The following is a 20,520-nucleotide window of genomic DNA, read 5'->3' on the forward strand; positions in this document are numbered from 1 at the left end:
AATGTAATTACTCATTTTCGTAAAATGAAAAAGCGAAGAGGTGAACTTTAAAACGTAACTTTGTTATGGAAGTTGAACTTTATATCTAATGAAATTTAGGTTTTTTTTTCATATTGTATATTACACGATTTTTTTTCGGGATACCCATTTACTTTGATCCTGACTCCGTCACTACCCTTGACACCTCCTATAACCAATTACTCTCCACAACTCAACACATTTCAAAATATAATTTGATCACTGTGGACTTCAACTCTTGAACGATCATCGTTTTACCTAATAAAAAAATGTGGAAGATATAATCACATCCATAAGCAATGGCCACCTATAGTTGAGAGCAAGTCCTTATTGTTAAATACATAGTTTTCACCGCCTTCATTCAACAAAAATATAGTGACTAATGCAGGACTTAATATTTTTATTTTTTCTCTTCTATGTAAACGGCCCTCTCTACTCCCGGATGAAGGTAGAATAGTCTACAGCTAACCTCTATGTCCCATTTTGGTATGAAGATTGGGTTTTGTTTTGTTATTATTATTGTATGTTACGTTAATATCTTTCTCTATATACTGTTCTTGAAATACATTTTGAATTTAAGCTACAAAAATTTAAGCACCCTTATTAGACCCACAAATAAACAAATCGTTTTATTTTGTTGTGGATAGAGAGGTCAATGCAATAATAATAAAAAAGAACAAAAAAAAAAGATCAGTTTTCTCTCTCATGTCGATGAAAAAAAACAACACTTGTTTTCTCTCTCATATAAAAAAATATGAGGAAACAAGGGCAGGGGCAGTGGGACTGAACAGTAGAGTTCTGGTGAAGATGACTGGTGAGAGGGTGGGGGTGGGGGTGGTCTCACTCGGACCATGGTCCAACCTGTCTGACACCTCCCTGCCATGTGACAACAAGCATCATCCATCATCTCTCTTCCTAATAATACTCAACATATTATACCAATCATTCACATTCAATCCCCAACTTAACCCCATCACTTGTCAAACTGTTTTTCACCTTCATCATTTCTACCATCTCAAGACAAAGATCAAAACTGACCTACTGCACGGTATCAGGACTGTACAATTTCATATATATAATTTGACATCACAACCATGCAAATGCAATCCAAGCCAAGGCAAAAACCAGTTGTACATTTGTACATGGTAACTTCTCATAATCTATGGGCATATATATATATATATATATATATATATATATATATATATATATATATATATATATATATGTTGTCCGCACCCTATCTTCTGTGCATACATCATGACCCATTGGAAGAGAGCCTTTTGTATGCTAACAATATATCACCTTTCTATAGAATAAAAATAAAAAGAGTAACTTTAATTACCTAGTGCCAACATTTATATCAAATTGCTTCAAGAATCGATCGATGGCATCCGAGAAAACCCCAAGAAACATATATAACTCTTAAGCAACACTGCTTTTGTAGGAAGGAGCATAGAGTTTTAAAAAAGGCATTCTTTAATTTCCCTTTAACTTTGATTAAATTTTTACCCTAGTCGTTGCTTAAACTAGTAACCAATATATTTCAATTTCAACATGTAACCAAGCTGTGTATTATAACCAATGTCAAGGAAATATCAGTTTAATTATGCATTAAGGTTAATTAAATAAAATGCTAGCTAATGCCATGTTGAAATGCTTCATAAGGAAAAGGCAGACAGGATATGATGTGTTTCTAGAATAAAAATTTGTATTTGCTACAAACACATGATAAATGACCGCATTAGACACGACGTTCACCTATCTAGCTAGCTCACATACCAATTTAGAATAACAAGAAAGATCAAGATTACGGAAGAAAAAGGTACGGCCAACCTTCCATTTAATATAAAAAGCTATCCAGCTAGAACATGTCATTTGTAATAAGGTAGTTTAATTAGAGATAGAGTTAAAAAAACTTGCCTACTCTTATTGAAAATCTTGACATCATTTCTACATAAATTTCTTTATGTTGCCACTTTTCTTTCATTACCAAGTTTATGTGTCTTTCAATTAACAATTCACACAAAACTGCAATATGCAACCTGTCAGTTGTATGAAATATATATATCTCCACTTGAATTCCCTAACAAAAATCATCAAATATAAGGAAGTAGACTCCTAGAACATCTGTGGACCAGTTGGTACGTTGATGTGCCCAAGAATCGGTGTTTATCCTTTCTTAAATTGGTCACTGCAAGTGTTCCTCAAGATCTCCATATCTCGGTTTGGTTTTCCACAGTAAATCGAAAATGGAGAGGATAAAATGAGATGCTACATTTAGAGTACCAATTGTACACAAACTATACAGTGTTTTACCCTTTGCATCATGTAACTATGAAACTTAAAACCATAAAAAAAACAGTTGGATATTTAATGTACTTTCACGGAACAACAGCTAGTGGCAGCAACTTCCCAACATATCTAAGTTCACAGTTGCTGATGCATGTAAGGTTGTTGTTCAGAGTGCTATGTAAAGAACCCGTTGATTCTCACTTTATGTGTTTAGAATAACATATCAAAGATTTTTCACCTTCCCAAGATTAGCTCTTACAAACCTAAGGAAAAAGTAAAAGTAAAACGACTTCATCATCGTTGTACTATGCCAGCATCAATTTTTATTCTTTAGTCATTCGGAGGTCTATATTTCTATCACTACCACAATTTGATTTCAATCCACGAGCCCTTTAGGGCCACAATTCCTGTGTCACTAACATGTAATTAAAATTTTTCAAAGATTTCTTCATTTCCTATCGTCGGTATAAATGCCGTTGTTGTAGGATACGTGGGAAATCCTGCCCCCTAATTTTCGTTGCCTAGGAACTTTAGAGGAGGTATTGAGCATGTGGCCACACAAGTTTTGGTGGCTAAGGTTCTATTTGTCTAACTAGTTTGTAACCTAGTTTTAACTTATTAATAAACTATTTCAAGTTAGCTTATCAATCTGTATGTTATTTTATAAATTATGTTAAACTATTTTTACTGTTTTAATAAAACATTATATTACAATAACTAAAATTCATTTTAGTACATGTTAATGCTTTTTGTAATTTATAGTTATGCCTGGGCAGAAAACAGCGACGAAAATGAAATCCTAATCTACCAACGGATTAGAAAAAATGAAATTATGACAGTAATCCATCTGTAATTAGTATAGCTTAGTGATGGAAATTTTTTAAAAATAATTTTTTATTTCTTTTTTCCTATCTATCTGTAATTAGTCGGTAAATAGTGATAGAAATCGTCAGAAATAGCTTTTCTAGTAGTGGATATTATAATTTCAATACGGACAGAATGAAATTCTGTAGAATTGCTACGGAATTTTTTTAAAAATAAACTTTTATTTAGTATTACTTTTCTATCCCTTTGTATTCGGTCGCCAATATGGTCAACGTTGGTCAAATCAAATTCGGTCACTATCAGTCGGTAACTATAGTTACCGAAATTCGTCCGGAAACAGCTTTTCTACTTGTGGATAGGGTAAATAGCATAAAAAACATTCAGTTTACACCAAAATTCTAATTTGACATTGTGTTTTTTTTGTCTCAAATTTGACACTGTGTTTTCCAATTTGTTACAATTCTGACCACTTGACCAGTCAATCAGGTTACATGCTGACGTGGCATGATGATGTGTCGGTTTTGATGACGTGGCATACTGACATGATATGCTGACGTGTCAAAATTGAATTCTTTTTCCACAAAAAACACTAAGTTTTCATTTTTTTCCGATTTTGACACTAAGTTTAATTTTTTTCTTTTAATTTTGACACTATGTTTTTTTGTCCCAAATCGAACATCATTTATCAAATTTTGTTCAATTTTGACCATTTTCCATTTGAAACCATATAAATATATTTTTTATTACATTTTAAACCGTATAAATATATTTTTTTCGTTTAAAAACCACATTTTTATTTAAATACAAGGTGTTTCTTTTTTTGGTTTTTTTTGTTTTTTTTTTTATATTCAAAGCATAATGTATAAATATGCATTAGTCATATCATGAGAATCAAACTAACCATAAGCTTCTAATAAGATGCAAAAATTTCACGGGTTACAAACTTGACATCCGGGTTTTGATCGACTACACGCCTCCAAACCTTCAAACTCATTTTAAAGTTGTGTATTTAATATAAAATACGGTTTTATATAACTAATACATATTTATACATAAAATTATGGTTTGAATGTAAAAAAACCTTGTATTTATACAAAAATATGGTTGTTAATTGAAAAAAACGTATTTATACGGTTTAAATGTATTAAAAAATATTTATATGGTTTCAAATAAAAAATTGTCAACATTGAACAAAATTGGAAAAAATGATGTTTGATTTGGAACAAAAAAAACATAGTGTCAAAATTAAAAGAAAAAATTAAACTTAGTGTCAAAATCGAAAAAAGGTGAAAATATAGTGTTTTTTGTGGAAAAAAACCAATTTTGACACGTCAGCATATCATGTCAGCATGCCACGTCATCAAAACCGACACGTCATCATGTCACGTCAGCATGTAACCTGGTTGACCGGTCAAGTTGTCAGAATTGTAACAAATTGAAAAACGCAGTGTTAAATTTTAGTAAAAAAAAAACACAGTGTCAAATTAGAATTTTTGTGTAAACTGAGTGTCGTTTATGTTATTTACCCCTTGTGGATATCATAAAGTTTGGTATTAAATTGTCTAAATTGTAATTTGTATTTTATTAAAGGGATATGTATCATAGAAGAAAAAGAAATCATAATCTAATTCTGATTAAGACCTGTTTCCGTTTCAAAAAAAAAATGTGATTAAGACCTGCCAAACTTAAAAATACAATTAATTATATAGACTATACAAACCTAATCTAATAAGGATAACTGGATACCTACTAACAAATCTTACAAAAAAATATTGTCCCATGTCCTTGTGATCAGCATTCATCGAAGTATTTGTCCATTTGTACATGTAAAAATGATTTGAATTCTTTGATATAATCTAAAAGTGTTTACATATAGAAGGATCATCTCATCTAAATATACATACTTTCCTACCAAATTTACAATGTTAAACATATGAAGTTGCTCTCGCATATAATGTACGATCTAACAAATTCTAAAACCAAAAAAATTACCGATACATGTTGGTTTGGTAATTGGTATCCTATCCTAGGCCTTGCGTTCATCTCTATCTAGAGTTACCTCGCCAAAACCAGCATTGCTAGACGAAGTTTTGCTTTTGTATTCACCAAATTCTGTACAACTTCTTGTCCAATTATGCCTCGGAATAAGTTTAGCTTGCACATCTTGAGGCAATCTTAACGTAAATCTTTCATCATTTTCACATCCTTTGTTTTTTTTAACAATTGAATGCCCGGTGGACTTGGACCTCCCGAACCCTTCTGTTGTCTTCTGTGTTCGTTCTCCTTCTCTATCCTCATTAACTTTAATAACCACATGCTTCTCCATCTTGCTTTCATCTCTATCGCCATTGATCTCATTGGTATCTCTAATATCGATACTAACAGAATCACCATTCGAACCATTTTCTCGAACTTCATTCATACCATGTCCGCTATCCAGTGAAACCGGAGATTTTTCCGGCGAGTTGATAGGCGTGTCGAGACTAGACCGACAACATGGGCAGGATTTATGTGATCCGAGCCACAGGTCGATGCATTCTTGATGGAATACATGACAACACTTGGTTAGAAGCCTGAGCACGTTTTCATCCTTGAACTCACACAAACATATCGCGCATTCTAATCCATAATTCTCCCGTCGATATTCTTTGACACTCGAATATGGAAACGTTGGGAAAGTTTTTATGATCGAAGGGTCAAGTCCAGGGGCAGCACTGTCCGTTCCAGGGACCCTAGGGGCCCTGGAGGGACTCTGGCGATGCCACGTGTAAAATAGGTTTTGCATGAAGCACCTACAGAAGTATATAGAGAAAAAACCTATGAAGAAAAAGAGGAGGAGAATAATGGTTAGGATGACTGTAATAGGAGGAGATGTGTATGGTATTGTAGGCGGTGGGGCATTCGTGGGGGTTGTCGACATTTCCCAAAGGCCAGATTGGTCGGAAAACTTGGCCGGAGATAAAAAATTCCGGCCTATTCAAATTTTGATGATATTTTGGATGTGGGTGTTGGGGGTGTGAGGGGAGAAAGATGATGACGTAGGCATTTGTTGGTTTAAGATACATGGTTTGGCGAAGGTAATGTCATTAATAAACGGTCATTGGAGAAAATATTTGTGAAATAAAATTTAGGAACCATCAACATAACTTGAGGTCAAAACCTTCCCATTTGTTGACTTTTTTAGTCACTTTAAAGTTTAACGTAAAATAAGTTTCAGCCTAAAATTGAAAACAGTTTTTTTTAACTTTTCGGTGAAATTGTAATATGCTAATTTGTAAACAAGGAAATAGAAAAATACATGTTCTTTAATCCAAAAACAATCATCCAAATGTATGATCCAACCATCTTCAATAATCAAAAAATTCACTTTAAAGTGACTACACGCAGAGCTCTGCTTCAATCCAAAGACCCACAAAAACAAACCAAACTCAAGTTTACCCATTTGGTGCAGAGAAGAACCGACCCGACAGAAACCGTAGGTATAAATGGAAGAAAGACAGACGGGCCAAAATAGGCCCAACTTAAAAAGGAATGTAATTTTTTATCGGTTAGAAGTATTCGGGGCTAGAAAGACATATAGGAGCCTATTTTATTTTCTTGAAAACCTCTCGATTGTCCGAAACTTCTGATTACCCACATCACATGTCGTCGCCAAATCGTCCATTTAAACCTCCAATTTTAAATTTCTCCCAAATTTTAGTTTTTAGGAATTTGGCAATATCTACCAAATTTAACTCATTCTATATAAAAAGATTTTAAGAAATCAATAATACATTTCCCTTGAAATATAACACCTGATACCATTGGATTAGAAACTCTTTGGTATTCTGACGGTGGTTAGTCCTCTGATGTGAGCCTATCAGATGAGTTGAGGGGCAGAAAGCGGAATTCCATAAAGAAATATCAAGTTTCAAACATTGACGGTCAGTCAAAATACCGAAAGTAACTGCGATGTACCCCTATGTGATTACTTATTCATTTTAGATTGTCCAGATGGTCTCTACAAGAAAAGAGTCTATTAACAACCACACTCATAGCAAAAGGCATAGATTTAGGGACAACGTGTTGTCGCTAAAGAGTTTGTTAAGTATTTTGATTCATTTCTACCTCTTGAATGCAAAATTTTAGCTTCCATAACAGTAATTTCTTACTTAGGATACAAATTAACATACATTCAACCCTACTGTGTTGACACATTCTTTTAAAAAGGTGTGGTATTAAAGTTCCAATCTTGGCATTGCTAAAATAAGGTAAGGTTTTGGCTGTTCTTATTTTTCCCCTATATATGTTTATGTTCATTAGCTTTTTCATTTTCTAGTTTATAAATTTCAGAATGCAGATGTATGGTTATGGGCTGGGCTTCGCTTCTTGCTTTGGTTGAAAGCCCAAGGACTGGGAAAGTAAGTTATATATATATATATATATATATATATATATATATATATATATATATATATATATATATATATATATATATATATATATATATAGGGTTACGTTCATGTGAGACCATTATATTATCAAAAACATGGGACGCAAACCTAGCCATTTATTTTGGAAATAAAAAAATATTTTAAATGCAAAATAAATGAAATTTTTCGAAAAAAAAATTAAATATTATTCTCGTCATTTAATTTATCCAAAAAAAAAAATTAAACTAAAAGAAAATTACCGTTTATTTCAAAATATACGTGAAATATTCTAATATAATATTATACTGTAAATATTCAAATTGAATTATTATAATGTTAGAATATTCTACTAGAATATTAAACTATAAATATTCAAAAAATTCTAATAGTATATAAGAATATTCTAACAAATCTAACAATTCAATTAGAATATTAGAATCTTTTAACATATCTATCAATTTTAGTACAATATTAGAGTATTCTAACGTTCTAAAATTTTGATTTGATTATTTACAGTGTAATATTCTATTATAATATTTCACTCATATTTCGAAAAAAAACAATGATTTTATTTATTTATTTATTTATTGGATAAATTAAATAACGAAAATAATATTTAAAAATAGAATTTTTGGATTTTTCCTTTTATTTTGCAATTTAGATTTTTGTTTTTTTTTTATCTCCAAGAGGATTGATTAGGATCACGTCCAATGTTTCACAAAATTAGCATGAAACTATACTACAATTGTGGGTTAAAAACGAAAGTATGTTGTCATTAGAGTTAAAAATGTAACTTTGTTGGAACTGTGGGTAAAAACAAAAAGTATGTTGTTATTTTGGGTTAAGAATGAACTATATTGCAGTAGTGGGTTAAAAACGAAAGCATGTCGTCATTTTGGGTTAAAATGAAACTTTTACAAGTATGGTCTTACAGTTGTTAAAAGTATAAGTGCATTCTTAATTTTGATTCAAAAATGATAAGTACATTGTTATTTCAGATGTTATTTCAGCTTAATCCACAAAAACAATACATGGTTTATATACTTTTTGTCAACATATACATGGTTTAATTACTATACTAAAGCCCAACTTTTTCTAAAGTTTATATAATTCTTTCAATTCTTCAAGTATGCCCTTGGTTGGACGATTTTGCCATTGTCCCAAAAAATAGAATTCAACCTCAATGATGTTGCTGATCATGTTTTTTGGATTCTTTGTGCTGGGCAAACACTCTTTAAACTAGTCGTAAACCTGAGTGTATGTAAACTCACGTATTTAAACATTGAAGCAGATAGGGTAATTTGAAGTAATTCCCTCCGGTTCTTCCTGTAACCCATAATCATCAAATAATTAAAATTATCCATCAACACCTAAATTAAATATAAGAAACTAAAACAATATAATATTATAACTAATTATTTACTTGCCTTAAGAAGGATGTCATCAGCTGTGACATTAGCATGGATGAGATGCACCTAAAGGCTCATATACAAAACAAAAAAATTGATTGATAACAAAGAAACATTCCTTGATGTATATGCATTTTGAGTTCAAAATTTATAGGTTTAACTGCATAAAATAGCAATGTACTTTCATTGATTTTTTATTATAGCATCCTACTTTCGTTCTTTCCTATTTCAACATTGTACTATTAAAACTCTACCCAATTATAAGAATGCCAGACTTCACTAATAGATTTGGGTAGATTTTTCATAGCAAGATGCCTTGACAAAAAAAGGTATAATTTTGTAATAGAAAGAAATGAAAGTTATAAAACATAAATAAACAAAAGTACATTGTAGAATTTCATGTCAACTTTGTTAAAATTTTGAAATGGAAAACCATTTTACTATATCTGTAACTAATATGTTGTCCAATAGGATGTCCCAAGACTGAAGTAGGTGTAGGAAGAGCAAATCTGAACTTGGCAATATTATGGCTAAGCTGTGTGCTCTTAACAAGCTTGAATTACTTAAAAAATCCAAGGTCTATGGACCATGTTTGTTCACGACAACACATAAACTTATAATTAAGTCTTTCAGAATAAACCAGATGGACCCCATAAGCCAAAATGAAACTTGGGATGTAACATTAAAAGAATAATAATATAAATTAAGTTTAGTATATGATGCACCTTTGGTTTTCTTGGAGGAAAAAAGGATGAAAGGAACAAGGGTAACAATGAAAACAGTAAAACCACTAATTACTCATGGATTTGAACCTTCTTTCCAACAGATGAAATTTATGTAAATAATTACTCATGTATGTCATCCTATACATTTCAACAACCTTTAATCAGAATATTAACTTTATCTCGGACATTTCATCGAGCACCTTATGTGAAAACCTTATGTTCTTCCCCTACTAGCCCATTCAAATGTGTAAAGTGTTGTACATGAGCAAAATACACAATCGGGTAGGTTAGCAATAGGTGGATTTTATCACCACCTTTTCGTTGAGTTGGATTCGTTAACTGGAGTGAGGCATGAAATCAGGTGGAGGGCGAACCTATTGGAAAGATGGACGACTGTGACTCCTTGAACCCGAGAAATAAATCGAAAATATGTTTGTGGGATCGAAATACATTTTGGACGTTCGAATAACCGGATCTTAACTCAAATCCCCAACGATCACATCACCTCCAACATACTCTTCAGACGAAGTTTCCGGCGAAATTGGTAGCGGTGGATACGAGATATAGAAGAACAGCAAAAGATGAAGATTTCATTGGGCTTAGTAAACTTCACTACCGATCAGAGGATGTTGGTGGCTCATAGATGTGAGTACGAGGAAGAAAAAAGGTCTGGTATATTAACTTATATGACGTCGGATATAAGGAATGGGTAGCTAAACTCATATATATATATATATATATATATATATATATATATATATATATATATATATATATAAAGACATCCTCACGAGTCCTCACTTTAAAATGAGTTCTCACAGGCACCGGACCTTTTATATATATATATATATATATATATATATATATATATATATATATATATATATATATATATATATATATATATATATATATGGATGAACAACTAATATGTGAATGTAAAAATTAAATGTGGACCAATCATTTTCAAAACATAGATAAAGGTAAAATTGTAATCTTAACTATTAATTAATTTTGATATTAAATACTCCCTCCGTCCCAATATTATTGTCCACAGACAAAAAACACACATATTAAAAAAAACATTAATTACCACTAACTTTATTTAATAAAATGTCAGCTTTATCCTTACTTTGAACATTAAATGCTTAGTTTGTTAAGTAATAATGAGGGGGTATTTTGGTAAAAATGTTATTTATTTTAGAAGTGGACTATTATTTTGGGACAAACCAAAAAGGAAATATGGACTATAATTTTGGGACGGAGGGAGTAATTAAGTTATCAAACCCTTTAATTTAGGTAAATTAAATAAAACACAGAAGATGTCAACCTCAACTCCCCCACCACCTTTCTCCTAGAACCGGCGGCCTCATAACACACTCTATTCAATCGTTGGCCAAAAAAGTCAACAACCCTCTTTATCACCATCCCTCCACCGGCTCCAGCCCTTAACTTCATTTTTCCGGTGTCGGGCCCCTTCACCGACGATGATGGTATCCCAACCTAAGACGTAAAATCAAATGTGTAATGTCGGTTTCTGACATTGATGGTTCACGCTTCCAATTCCAATTCTAAAATAGATTGTAAAGTCGATTTCTAAAATTATTAAAATGTTTTTTTTATATGTGTGATCTAAATGGAATAACAAAAAATTAGTTTAGTCTTTATGGATCGACAAGCCTAAAAGAATAAAAAGATCGCTTTGCTTATCCCTTTGGTTCCTGATTCACTTCCGTCTTCCGCAACAAATGATAACAAAAGCAAAGTTTTGGTTTTTTTTTCTTTGCTATTGTTTGTCGATGTTTTTGCTATTAGATCAACAAGACGCAGGGGCGTATCCACCATGTGCTTAGGTAGGTCCTAGGACCTACCTAAGTTATCAATTTCATTTACAATGTATATAACAATGTATATAGTAGAAAACTAGGAACTACCTAAGAAAAAATAGAGGACCTACCTTGAGTTTGTTTTTTAAAAAAAATTCTTAAAACCCATTTTAAAAAGAGAAAAATGTAAGTTATTAGGGGCAATTTGTTATTTTAAATTATGTGATTGACAAAAAAAAAGTTAACCACTCTTAATCGGCACTCTCAAAATATTAATAAATAAATAAGTTGCTCTAATAAAATGAAAGTTCACATGCCAAACACTCTCACTCTTCGTTCGTCGCTTTATCAATTGACGAATAATCAACTAGTTTTTCGTTAAACCGTACGCCTTTTCTGTTATATTTCAATTGGTTTTTTAAATTTTTAATCCGTGGCACAAGGTACATGAGCCGATTGAACCGGTTCATTTTTTTAAGGTACATGAGCCGACCCGACCCGACCCCAAAAGTGTTGTTGATTTTTTTATTGGTTTCACTTAATTTAGGAACCACGTTATTTTTTGTTTTAGATTCGCCACTGACAAGGCATAAACAAAAAAAATAATATTTGTCTTTTTTTTTTGTTTGTTGTTTTAGCAATTCTCTAGTTTATTGATTATATTGTAGTTATGTGTTGAGCTTATTCACTTGTTAATTTGTGAGATGTGTGAACTTTTTGTGTTTAAACAAATCTATTGTCGTTGTATATTTTTATTTTATTCAATAACATTAGTAATTTTTTTAGATTTATATAATATGTATTTTGGTTACAAATATAGTAATGGGTAATTATACGATGATAATGGGTAATTATACGATGATAATTATGGTTTAGTCAAATGGTTATGCTTAACTAGTATTACTAGTGAGTAATGCATTCGGATAGAATTTTTTAAGAATCTTAATGTTGCACATAGAATTTTAGTTAACTATTTATATGTTGAATGTGTAGATTGCTCACAAACAATAATACAAAATATTTGGCAAATCAATTGTGGACTAGTGCTACCATATCCTTCACCAATCTCTTGAATTTGTTCATAAGTTTTATCAACATTCAAGCATCTTAAGCAAGCCTTATAGGAATAGCTTGAAGAATAAATCAAAGATCGATCACACGTTTAAGAATGTTGCTATTTATTTAAGAATTGTTTTTGTTATTCTTTCAGAATGTTGTTATTCTTCAAGAATATTTTTATATCACGTTTATACAATGTAAATATTTGGTATATTATTAGTTCAAGAAATGGATTTTGTGAACTACATTCTTTCAAGAATTGATTTTTTATGAAAAATAAAAAATTTGAATGGATTTTGTACATTAAGAAAATTTTGATATTATATTATAAACATATTCTTTCAGAATGCACATCATGCTCACTGACATATTCTTTCAAAATGTTTGAATTAAGTAAAACATTATCTCATGAAATCATCTTTTTAAAATTAAGAAAAATCAATTATCCCTTAAAATCCAATTTTTTAAAAAAATCTATCTTAATTGACTAAAATACCCCTACAATGAGATTGATGTGATTATTTTATTTTCTTTAATTTAATAATAGAGGTAAAATCATTTTCTTAAAATAACTAAAATCATTGGTCCACATTCATCCCTACATCCACCCAGTATATAAAAAGTGTTTCAGTTCTTCTACGACTCTCCAAATTATGTAATTAATCCAGATATGGTTGTTTAAAATGCGTTTTATCTAATTTGGTAATAAAAACTACTAATAAGCTCTAGCAAATTCTATTTTACCAAATTAATTAACAAAAACAAGCTATTTTTAAGTTAATTCTAACTTTCTACTAACTTAATTAAAATAAGTTCTTATATAAATCAGAAAAACAACATTATGATCTGTGTAAAACTCCGAATAATATTCAATATTTCTCACAAGCTCGAAAGTGTAAAAATATATGATTTTCAGTTTATATCAAAATTAAAACCCAACGCAGAACTAACCTGATACTTATTACTTATTACCAATTAATTAAAACAATTACATATTTTAACAACTGATTAACTACATTGACTTAATCTAATCATGTAATCAGTATAATGAAAAAATAAAACATTTATGGAGCACAAAATTGAAACTATTAAATAAAAACACAAATTAAAAATCAAATCTAATGATTAATCACATAAAAGTCAAAGTCTTTGCAGAACTGAGAACTATGGTTTTTAGCCAGACTTTAAACAATAAAAATAAGACCGTTAAGTAAAAATGAGTAAACTAAACTAATTGGTTGAGTCGCAATCTTCAGATCTTTGTAGATTGTCGGAAAACGGTCGGGAATCATTTAAAATTCGTCTGTCGCGTTTCCCAAAAACGTGTTCGTGAAAAATACTAAAAATTCAAAATAATGTGTTTGGACATCGTTTAATGAAGTATATTAACATTTTGAGAATTTTGGGTCAAAACACGATTGTGTAATAGGCACACAGGATCATGTAATGGCATTTTAGGATCATGTAACTCTTTCAAAGTGATAAAAAAAATTTGATGTTAAGAGTCGGGAAATCTTCGAGACCAAAACACGATCATAAACATGATTGTATTTCGGCATAGGGTGATCGCATTTCTTGATCAAGGTCCTCAAATGGTATTTTATATGGTCTAAAAAAATTTTGGGATGAAAACACAATCACAGAACGTGATCATGTAACTTTGTTGTGATCGTGTGATTGCAAAAACGCATGATTCGGACCTGAAAACTTTAGATTTAGTTACTTTAATCTAGCTTCCAACATCCTCGAGTGTTTTAGCTCCATTAAGGGGTCGTTTGATAGTTGTCAACTGGGTTAAAAGTTGACTGGGTTAGAAACTTTGACTGAGTTATTTTCTGACTGAAACTTGTTGTTTGATTTTAAATCTAATTGACTGTGCAAATGACTATATTACCCTCAAACAATATTTTTTATAATAATTCATTTATTAGTAAAAGATCAAATATATTAGAATAAATTACAAAGATCAAGATCATGTTATTAGATGATGTGTTATTAAGAAATATAACAATTAAACAATTTAATCAATTTGTTCATAAAAATATGAAACTGAGATCATTAATTCAAACAATATTTCACATCTCAATCCAATTAAACCAAACATAATTTCCATATAGATAGTCTAAAATATAAAAGGTTTATAATCATTAAAGTGTTAAACTAAAGAAAAAGCTTGGTAAAAGACTTGAAGGCACACATGTGACACCAAAATCATGTCTTTGATTTCAGCAGACCCAACACCTAAATATCTACTTTTATCCTTATCGTTTCTCCTTCCCCAAATCATCAATACTACTCGTAATTGCCATTGTTGTTGTGCTTCTAGTTACTTAAAGATCTGCATCTCTCTTTTTATGAATCGGGATTCCTTTTTTTCATCGCTAATTCACTTCATGAAATCCCGATTCATAGAGAAAAACAAAATTTGGGTGTTTAGTTTTAGTTTCTGTACATTGAAAAATCGATTTCAAAGAATTGATGAATCGATTTCAAGCATATGAAGAAATTGATTTCAAATAATCAATTTTACAGAGAGACAAGCATTGCTAACCTGTCGATTAGGTCAAAATAGGAAAAATCATACAAATTCTGGAGGAGGAGCGATGTGGGAGATTGAAGGAGCATCGAGGGTAAAGCATGTCTTTTTCTTCATTCCGCCCTAGTCAGCCATGTTTTTCCTTTGGACTGAATCAACACAAAAACGAGGACCAAATCACATTTTGGACCAAGTCCAAGATTGTAGTAGAAAAACAAACGCACAGACAGGAGATTTCTGACCAAGTCCAAGCATTCAACCCAGTCAGACGATGCATCAAACAGCCCCTAAGTTCTAAAAATGCATCCAAACTGCTTCTAGAATACTAGTCGTGTTTGAAGTACCTAACAACGACATAAAAATATGAATAATACGGAAAATCTAGTGAAAAACATGAGCTAACCATTATTTACACTAATACGGGATGAATGCATAAAATACAATACAAAAAACTACTAAAAACTAATAGAAAAGATGCATAAAACGTCATCTATCGTGAAGTTATGTAATATGCTAAAAATGGATGGAAAGTTGATGGCCTCAGAATATCTCCAAGTAGATGATCAAGTTGCAATATATGCATGTTTTGACACACCATGTGAAGTTTCTTAGCCAATATTAGCAACATTAATATATGAAATATGAAAATGGTTTAAGGGACGTTTATGAGAAATACATGGAACACTTATAAGTGTACAAGTACTCGAGGAAGACGAACCGAGATATTGTAATCGAAATGGAGAAATGACAACCAATATACTTGTTGCTTGCATACTTGATATGTAATTCATTTTTGTATACTGAGTTGGGAATGATCTGTTGTTGATAGTATAATACTGCGTAGTGCTTTGATGTAAGAAAATGGATTACAAGTGACTAAAGATAACTATTATCTTGTTGATGATGGTAACACTAATAGAGGGGGATTCCTTGCACCATTCACAGGTCAAATATATCATTTGAATATTTGGTTAAATGGACGGAGACCAGAAAAGGAAGCTTGTTGTGGTCATGCTTTATGTGCCCAACTCGAGTTCTTAATATAAACCAGAAAATGGTTTTAAACCTAGATTTTTCAATATTGTGGAAGACAACTAGTTGTCTCACTTTCTAACTCTATCATACAAGAAAATCCCCATATAAAGTCACACATAAAGACGTTAAAGCGTAATGTGTTTGGCATGTGTAACATGTTAGTTGGAACAATACAAGTAGTTTTGGATGAGAATATAAGAACAACATGCTCGAAGCACCCCATCCTGTTTATAAAATACATATTCTTTCAAATACATACATTTAGTAGTCCATAATCATTTTTTAAGTTTTTTCCTTTTATTTGTATATGATCCTTGTTTTAAGATGCATAAACTTACAAAAAAAAATGGAGCAGTAAGAAATTTCCTCATTACTAGGAGTTATGTCTTGTAATGGGAAAAGATCATGAAAATGGAAGAGATGCTCACATTAGTTATATTATATCCAAGATAAATAGAGTGCAACAAGAGCATTTCAATCAAACATAAAGAACCACAAATGGATTATATTATATAAATACGCCACTAAACTTTCCTTCATATGCTCATTCTAGAGAAGAATCAAACATATAACGAAAGAGAAAAATACACAACAGTTGGGACTTGTGATCCTTTTATGAAGAGCTTGTAAGATTCGGCTAAAATAATTGGCTAAGAGATTAGGTAACTTCATCATGTCACAAGGTTGTATGTAATTAGGGGTGGCAACTCTCGACCCAACCTGTAACCCGACATTGACCCAACCCGAAAATAGATGTGTTTGGGTTGACATTTTTGACCCACCAACCCATTTATTTCATGGGTTGGGTTGGGTTATATATATATATATATATATATATATATATATATATATATATATATATATTACATTTAAAAAATGATATATTTAATTGTTAATGAAATTTGATTTCCATCCGTATTCGTAATATTTCGTATCATTGTATTCCTTCCGTATTTGTATTTGACTAATCTGCGTTTGCGGTTCGTTAATCAAAAAAAGAAAAAATACATGTCGTTATTTTTAGATACTCACAAGTCACGAATGAAGAACACATCCACTTTCTATGAATGTTTTCATTTTTCATTTTTATTTTGATGTTATTGACTTTATGAATTATTGTTGAAAACATTTTTTATATTAATTATTTTAATCATTTTATGAATTTATGTTGAAAAACCTCATTTTTTAAAATACGTTGCTTATTTGTTAAACGGGTTATATGGGTTGGGTTTGACCCACTAATTCTGAACCCGCGAACCCATATACTTAAATGGGTTGGGTTGGGTTGAGGTTTCCAACCCACCAACCCGTCAACCCATATATATGATATAGGTTGGTTTGAGTTTATGTTTTCTGGCCCGCCAACCCACCAACCCGTGACCCGCCAACCCGAATCCAACCCAATTGGCAGACCTATATGTAATCTTGCACAAAATGAGAAGTTTATGGAAAGTTCTTAACGATGATGAAAAACGCAAACTTGGATGGATGAAGAACGTGATTGCTAATGCTGTTTCATATTATATATGATGAAATTTCGATGATTTATATTTTTTTAGTTGGCAATAGTAGAAGGAAATGTGTGTTTTTTATTTAGCTAGCGAAAATATTGATATATAACATTTTTACGAAGCTATTTTCAATTTATTTATATTTTTAGCCGGATAAAAACATTGATCTTCTAGTTTATTTAATTATTATGCGATAAGTATATATTTTTTTTCATAATATATGTTTATTATAATTTTTAATTGGATAATTTTATGAAATTTTGTAAATTATATGGATTTTGTGTCAAGGTATTTTTGTAATTAACAAAATTTAATTTCATTCGTTCCTTGATTATTTTTGTTATTCTTAACCGGTCTTAATAGTTGTTTCATTACATTCAAATACAATAATTAATTTGTTGATTGATCGATCAATTATTCTTATAATTGATTTGCTTTCCGTAATAGGAAAATCAATATTAATCGAGCCTAATGGTTATTAAATTCAAATTTAGCTACTTCATTGCAAATTTTTGTTAGCTTTTTGAAAATTCGTTTTTATTTTATATATATATATATATATATATATATATGACAATATCAACATTATTATTTATTACCTTGTCTGTTATATTACTTGATTTAATTCATTCAATTCCATCGTACTAAATAACTAATAATTACAAAATTCGTACCAAAATATTATGCAGATATTAATAGTAGGAAGGAGGCAATGAATCAAGATAGGGATCATATTCATATGTAACTAAACGTGGGGCATCGCTTGGCTGCTACTCATTGCTTTTTTATTTCAGACCACATGCATCTGTCTCACTTACTCCAAACCGAATGCGCCCATAAGTTTTGCCTTATATTTTCTTTTTCAGTAAATTAAATCGAAAACGATTTTTAACTTTGCGTCTACTTTAATAATAACTTCAAGTTATCACTTTAAAATTAAAAATGGATGGATTAATTGACAAAAAAAAAAAACGAAAAAATTGTTATCACTAGAGTCCAAAAGTCACATGATAGCGATTTTTTTTTTAAATGTATCTTATCTAAATCTCAGTACTTTCAAAATATAATATGCATAAAACGAAAATTAAAACAAGAAAGTAAAATACGAAAATAACCGTAGTAAGGTGGGGTCCAGCTTTAACAAGTGAAACGCCGTTTTAAACGGTGGCACTATCCACGTCACCTCGTGTTCACGTCTTCGACGTGATTAAACCCCTTTTTGAGAGTCTACGTTTCCGTCAACAGTATGCACATGTGCCCCCATACACTCTCACGTGCATCCTTTTACACGTGTCCTCTAATCTAACCGACGCCGTTTATTAAACGCTTGTTAGAATCCATATATATACAAACCTCATAAACCCTTCACACACAACACAATCACTATCTATCTTATATTTATATTAGAAATTTTGATAAAAATGACGGGTGTACTTTTCCGGACCGGTTCAGGACCGATTCACTCGTCGCTATTGCCCGGTTCAGCAAGAATCGCCGTTCCTCTTCGTCACGATTCGTTTTCCGGTGGTGAGAAGGTGGAGTTTTCGTGTTTGTGTTTGGAAGCTAACAACAACATCAATCGTCGGAGAATCACTAGAGCTATATCTGAGCCGAAGGAAATTAATAGACTGAGGTCAATCAGTGCGGGATCGCAAACTTTTCCGGAAATGTTACCGGAGGTGGACGAGGAGTCGTTGTCCGATGACGATGGTACTGGTGGAAGTATTGGAGCGTTGAAGTTCACGGAGAAATGTTTTGATCGGATGAGTTGGATGCCGGGAAGTGGAATCGCAGTGGAGGAGACGCAGTTTTCCGGTGTCGGTAGTGGAAGTGGACGAGATCGCGATGGTTTCGGTTCAGGAGGTTCTTCTTCCGATCGCGAACGGAAGAAAATCGGTGAGTACTATCTTCAAATGTTGAAGTCGAACCCTAACGATCCTCTTATCCTACGGAACTATGGAAAATACTTGCACGAGGTATACATAATTAATTTGATCGGTTTTATGTACTCCTCATTAATATTCTTCCTTCAATCGACAATTAAATTCGTGAATCTGTTCTTATAATTAACTAAATTTTTGTGTTCTTGGAAGCTCAGGTAGAAGGAGACAGTGTTAAAGCGGAGGAGTACTACGGAAGAGCGATACTAGCGAGTCCTGGAGACGGAGAACTTTTATCGTTATACGGGAAACTAATTTGGGATACAGAGAAAGACGGAGAGCGAGCTAAATCTTACTTCGATCAGGCTGTTAGCGCATCTCCTGATGATTGGTACCTTACGTTCATCATCAAAACATAATTACACGAAATAAATCATAATTCATAAATTTAATGAACTAACTGTGATGGATCTGGAAATTAACATGGCAGTATGGTGATGGGATCATACGCGCAATTCATGTGGGAAGCAGAAGAAGATGAAGATGACGAAGAAGAATCTGGATCTAAGGTGACGTTGCTTCCTGCATCACAACCGATGGTTTCAGCGTTCTAGGTTCGAATCCATCTTATTTCAGATTTTCTCTATCTCGATCTCCTCATGCAGTTGCAGATAGATTGACGATGATTAAGTTGCTAACATCGATGTACGTTTAAGCATATGAAAAATATAACTACTATAAAATAAAATCGGAATGATTAGCATCTGATCTAATTAGCCTGATCATAACTTTAGATCTTCCGATGCTTTTATCAATAGGAATGAGTTGTATTCGATGAAAGAGAGAAATCTGAAATTGTACAGAACACGATGGCTATGGTGTACGGCCAATCAGTTTAATAAATTTAAAGCTCTCCTTTAATTTTTAGATTTTTGTTTTATATTTTTAGCTTAATTAGTACATGTATTTTTTAGAACCAAAGGTGCACG

At 31.7% G+C, this 20,520-nt stretch overlaps 2 protein-coding genes across 2 annotated transcripts; one reads left to right on the top strand and one right to left on the bottom strand.

The window, feature by feature from the left end:
• Positions 1-5,164: 5,164 nt before the first annotated feature.
• Positions 5,165-6,058, bottom strand: LOC145163433 (RING-H2 finger protein ATL30-like). The gene has a single exon (XM_079082273.1). The coding sequence runs from the start codon at positions 6,056-6,058 to the stop codon at positions 5,165-5,167; it is 894 nt and encodes a 297-aa protein (XP_078938399.1).
• A 12,959-nt stretch (positions 6,059-19,017) lies between these two features.
• Positions 19,018-20,278, top strand: LOC145165522 (Tetratricopeptide repeat (TPR)-like superfamily protein). Its single transcript, XM_079084254.1, has 3 exons — positions 19,018-19,627; positions 19,750-19,922; positions 20,022-20,278. Exons 1-3 carry the CDS (start codon positions 19,073-19,075, stop codon positions 20,143-20,145), a joined length of 852 nt encoding a protein of 283 aa, XP_078940380.1. The 5' UTR covers positions 19,018-19,072; the 3' UTR covers positions 20,146-20,278.
• The last annotated feature ends 242 nt before the right edge of the window (positions 20,279-20,520 follow it).

This window comes from Lactuca virosa, chromosome 3 (genome assembly GCF_052849685.1).
Source record: "Lactuca virosa cultivar CGN04683 chromosome 3, Lactuca_virosa_CGN04683_v6, whole genome shotgun sequence".
NCBI lineage: Eukaryota > Viridiplantae > Streptophyta > Magnoliopsida > Asterales > Asteraceae > Lactuca > Lactuca virosa.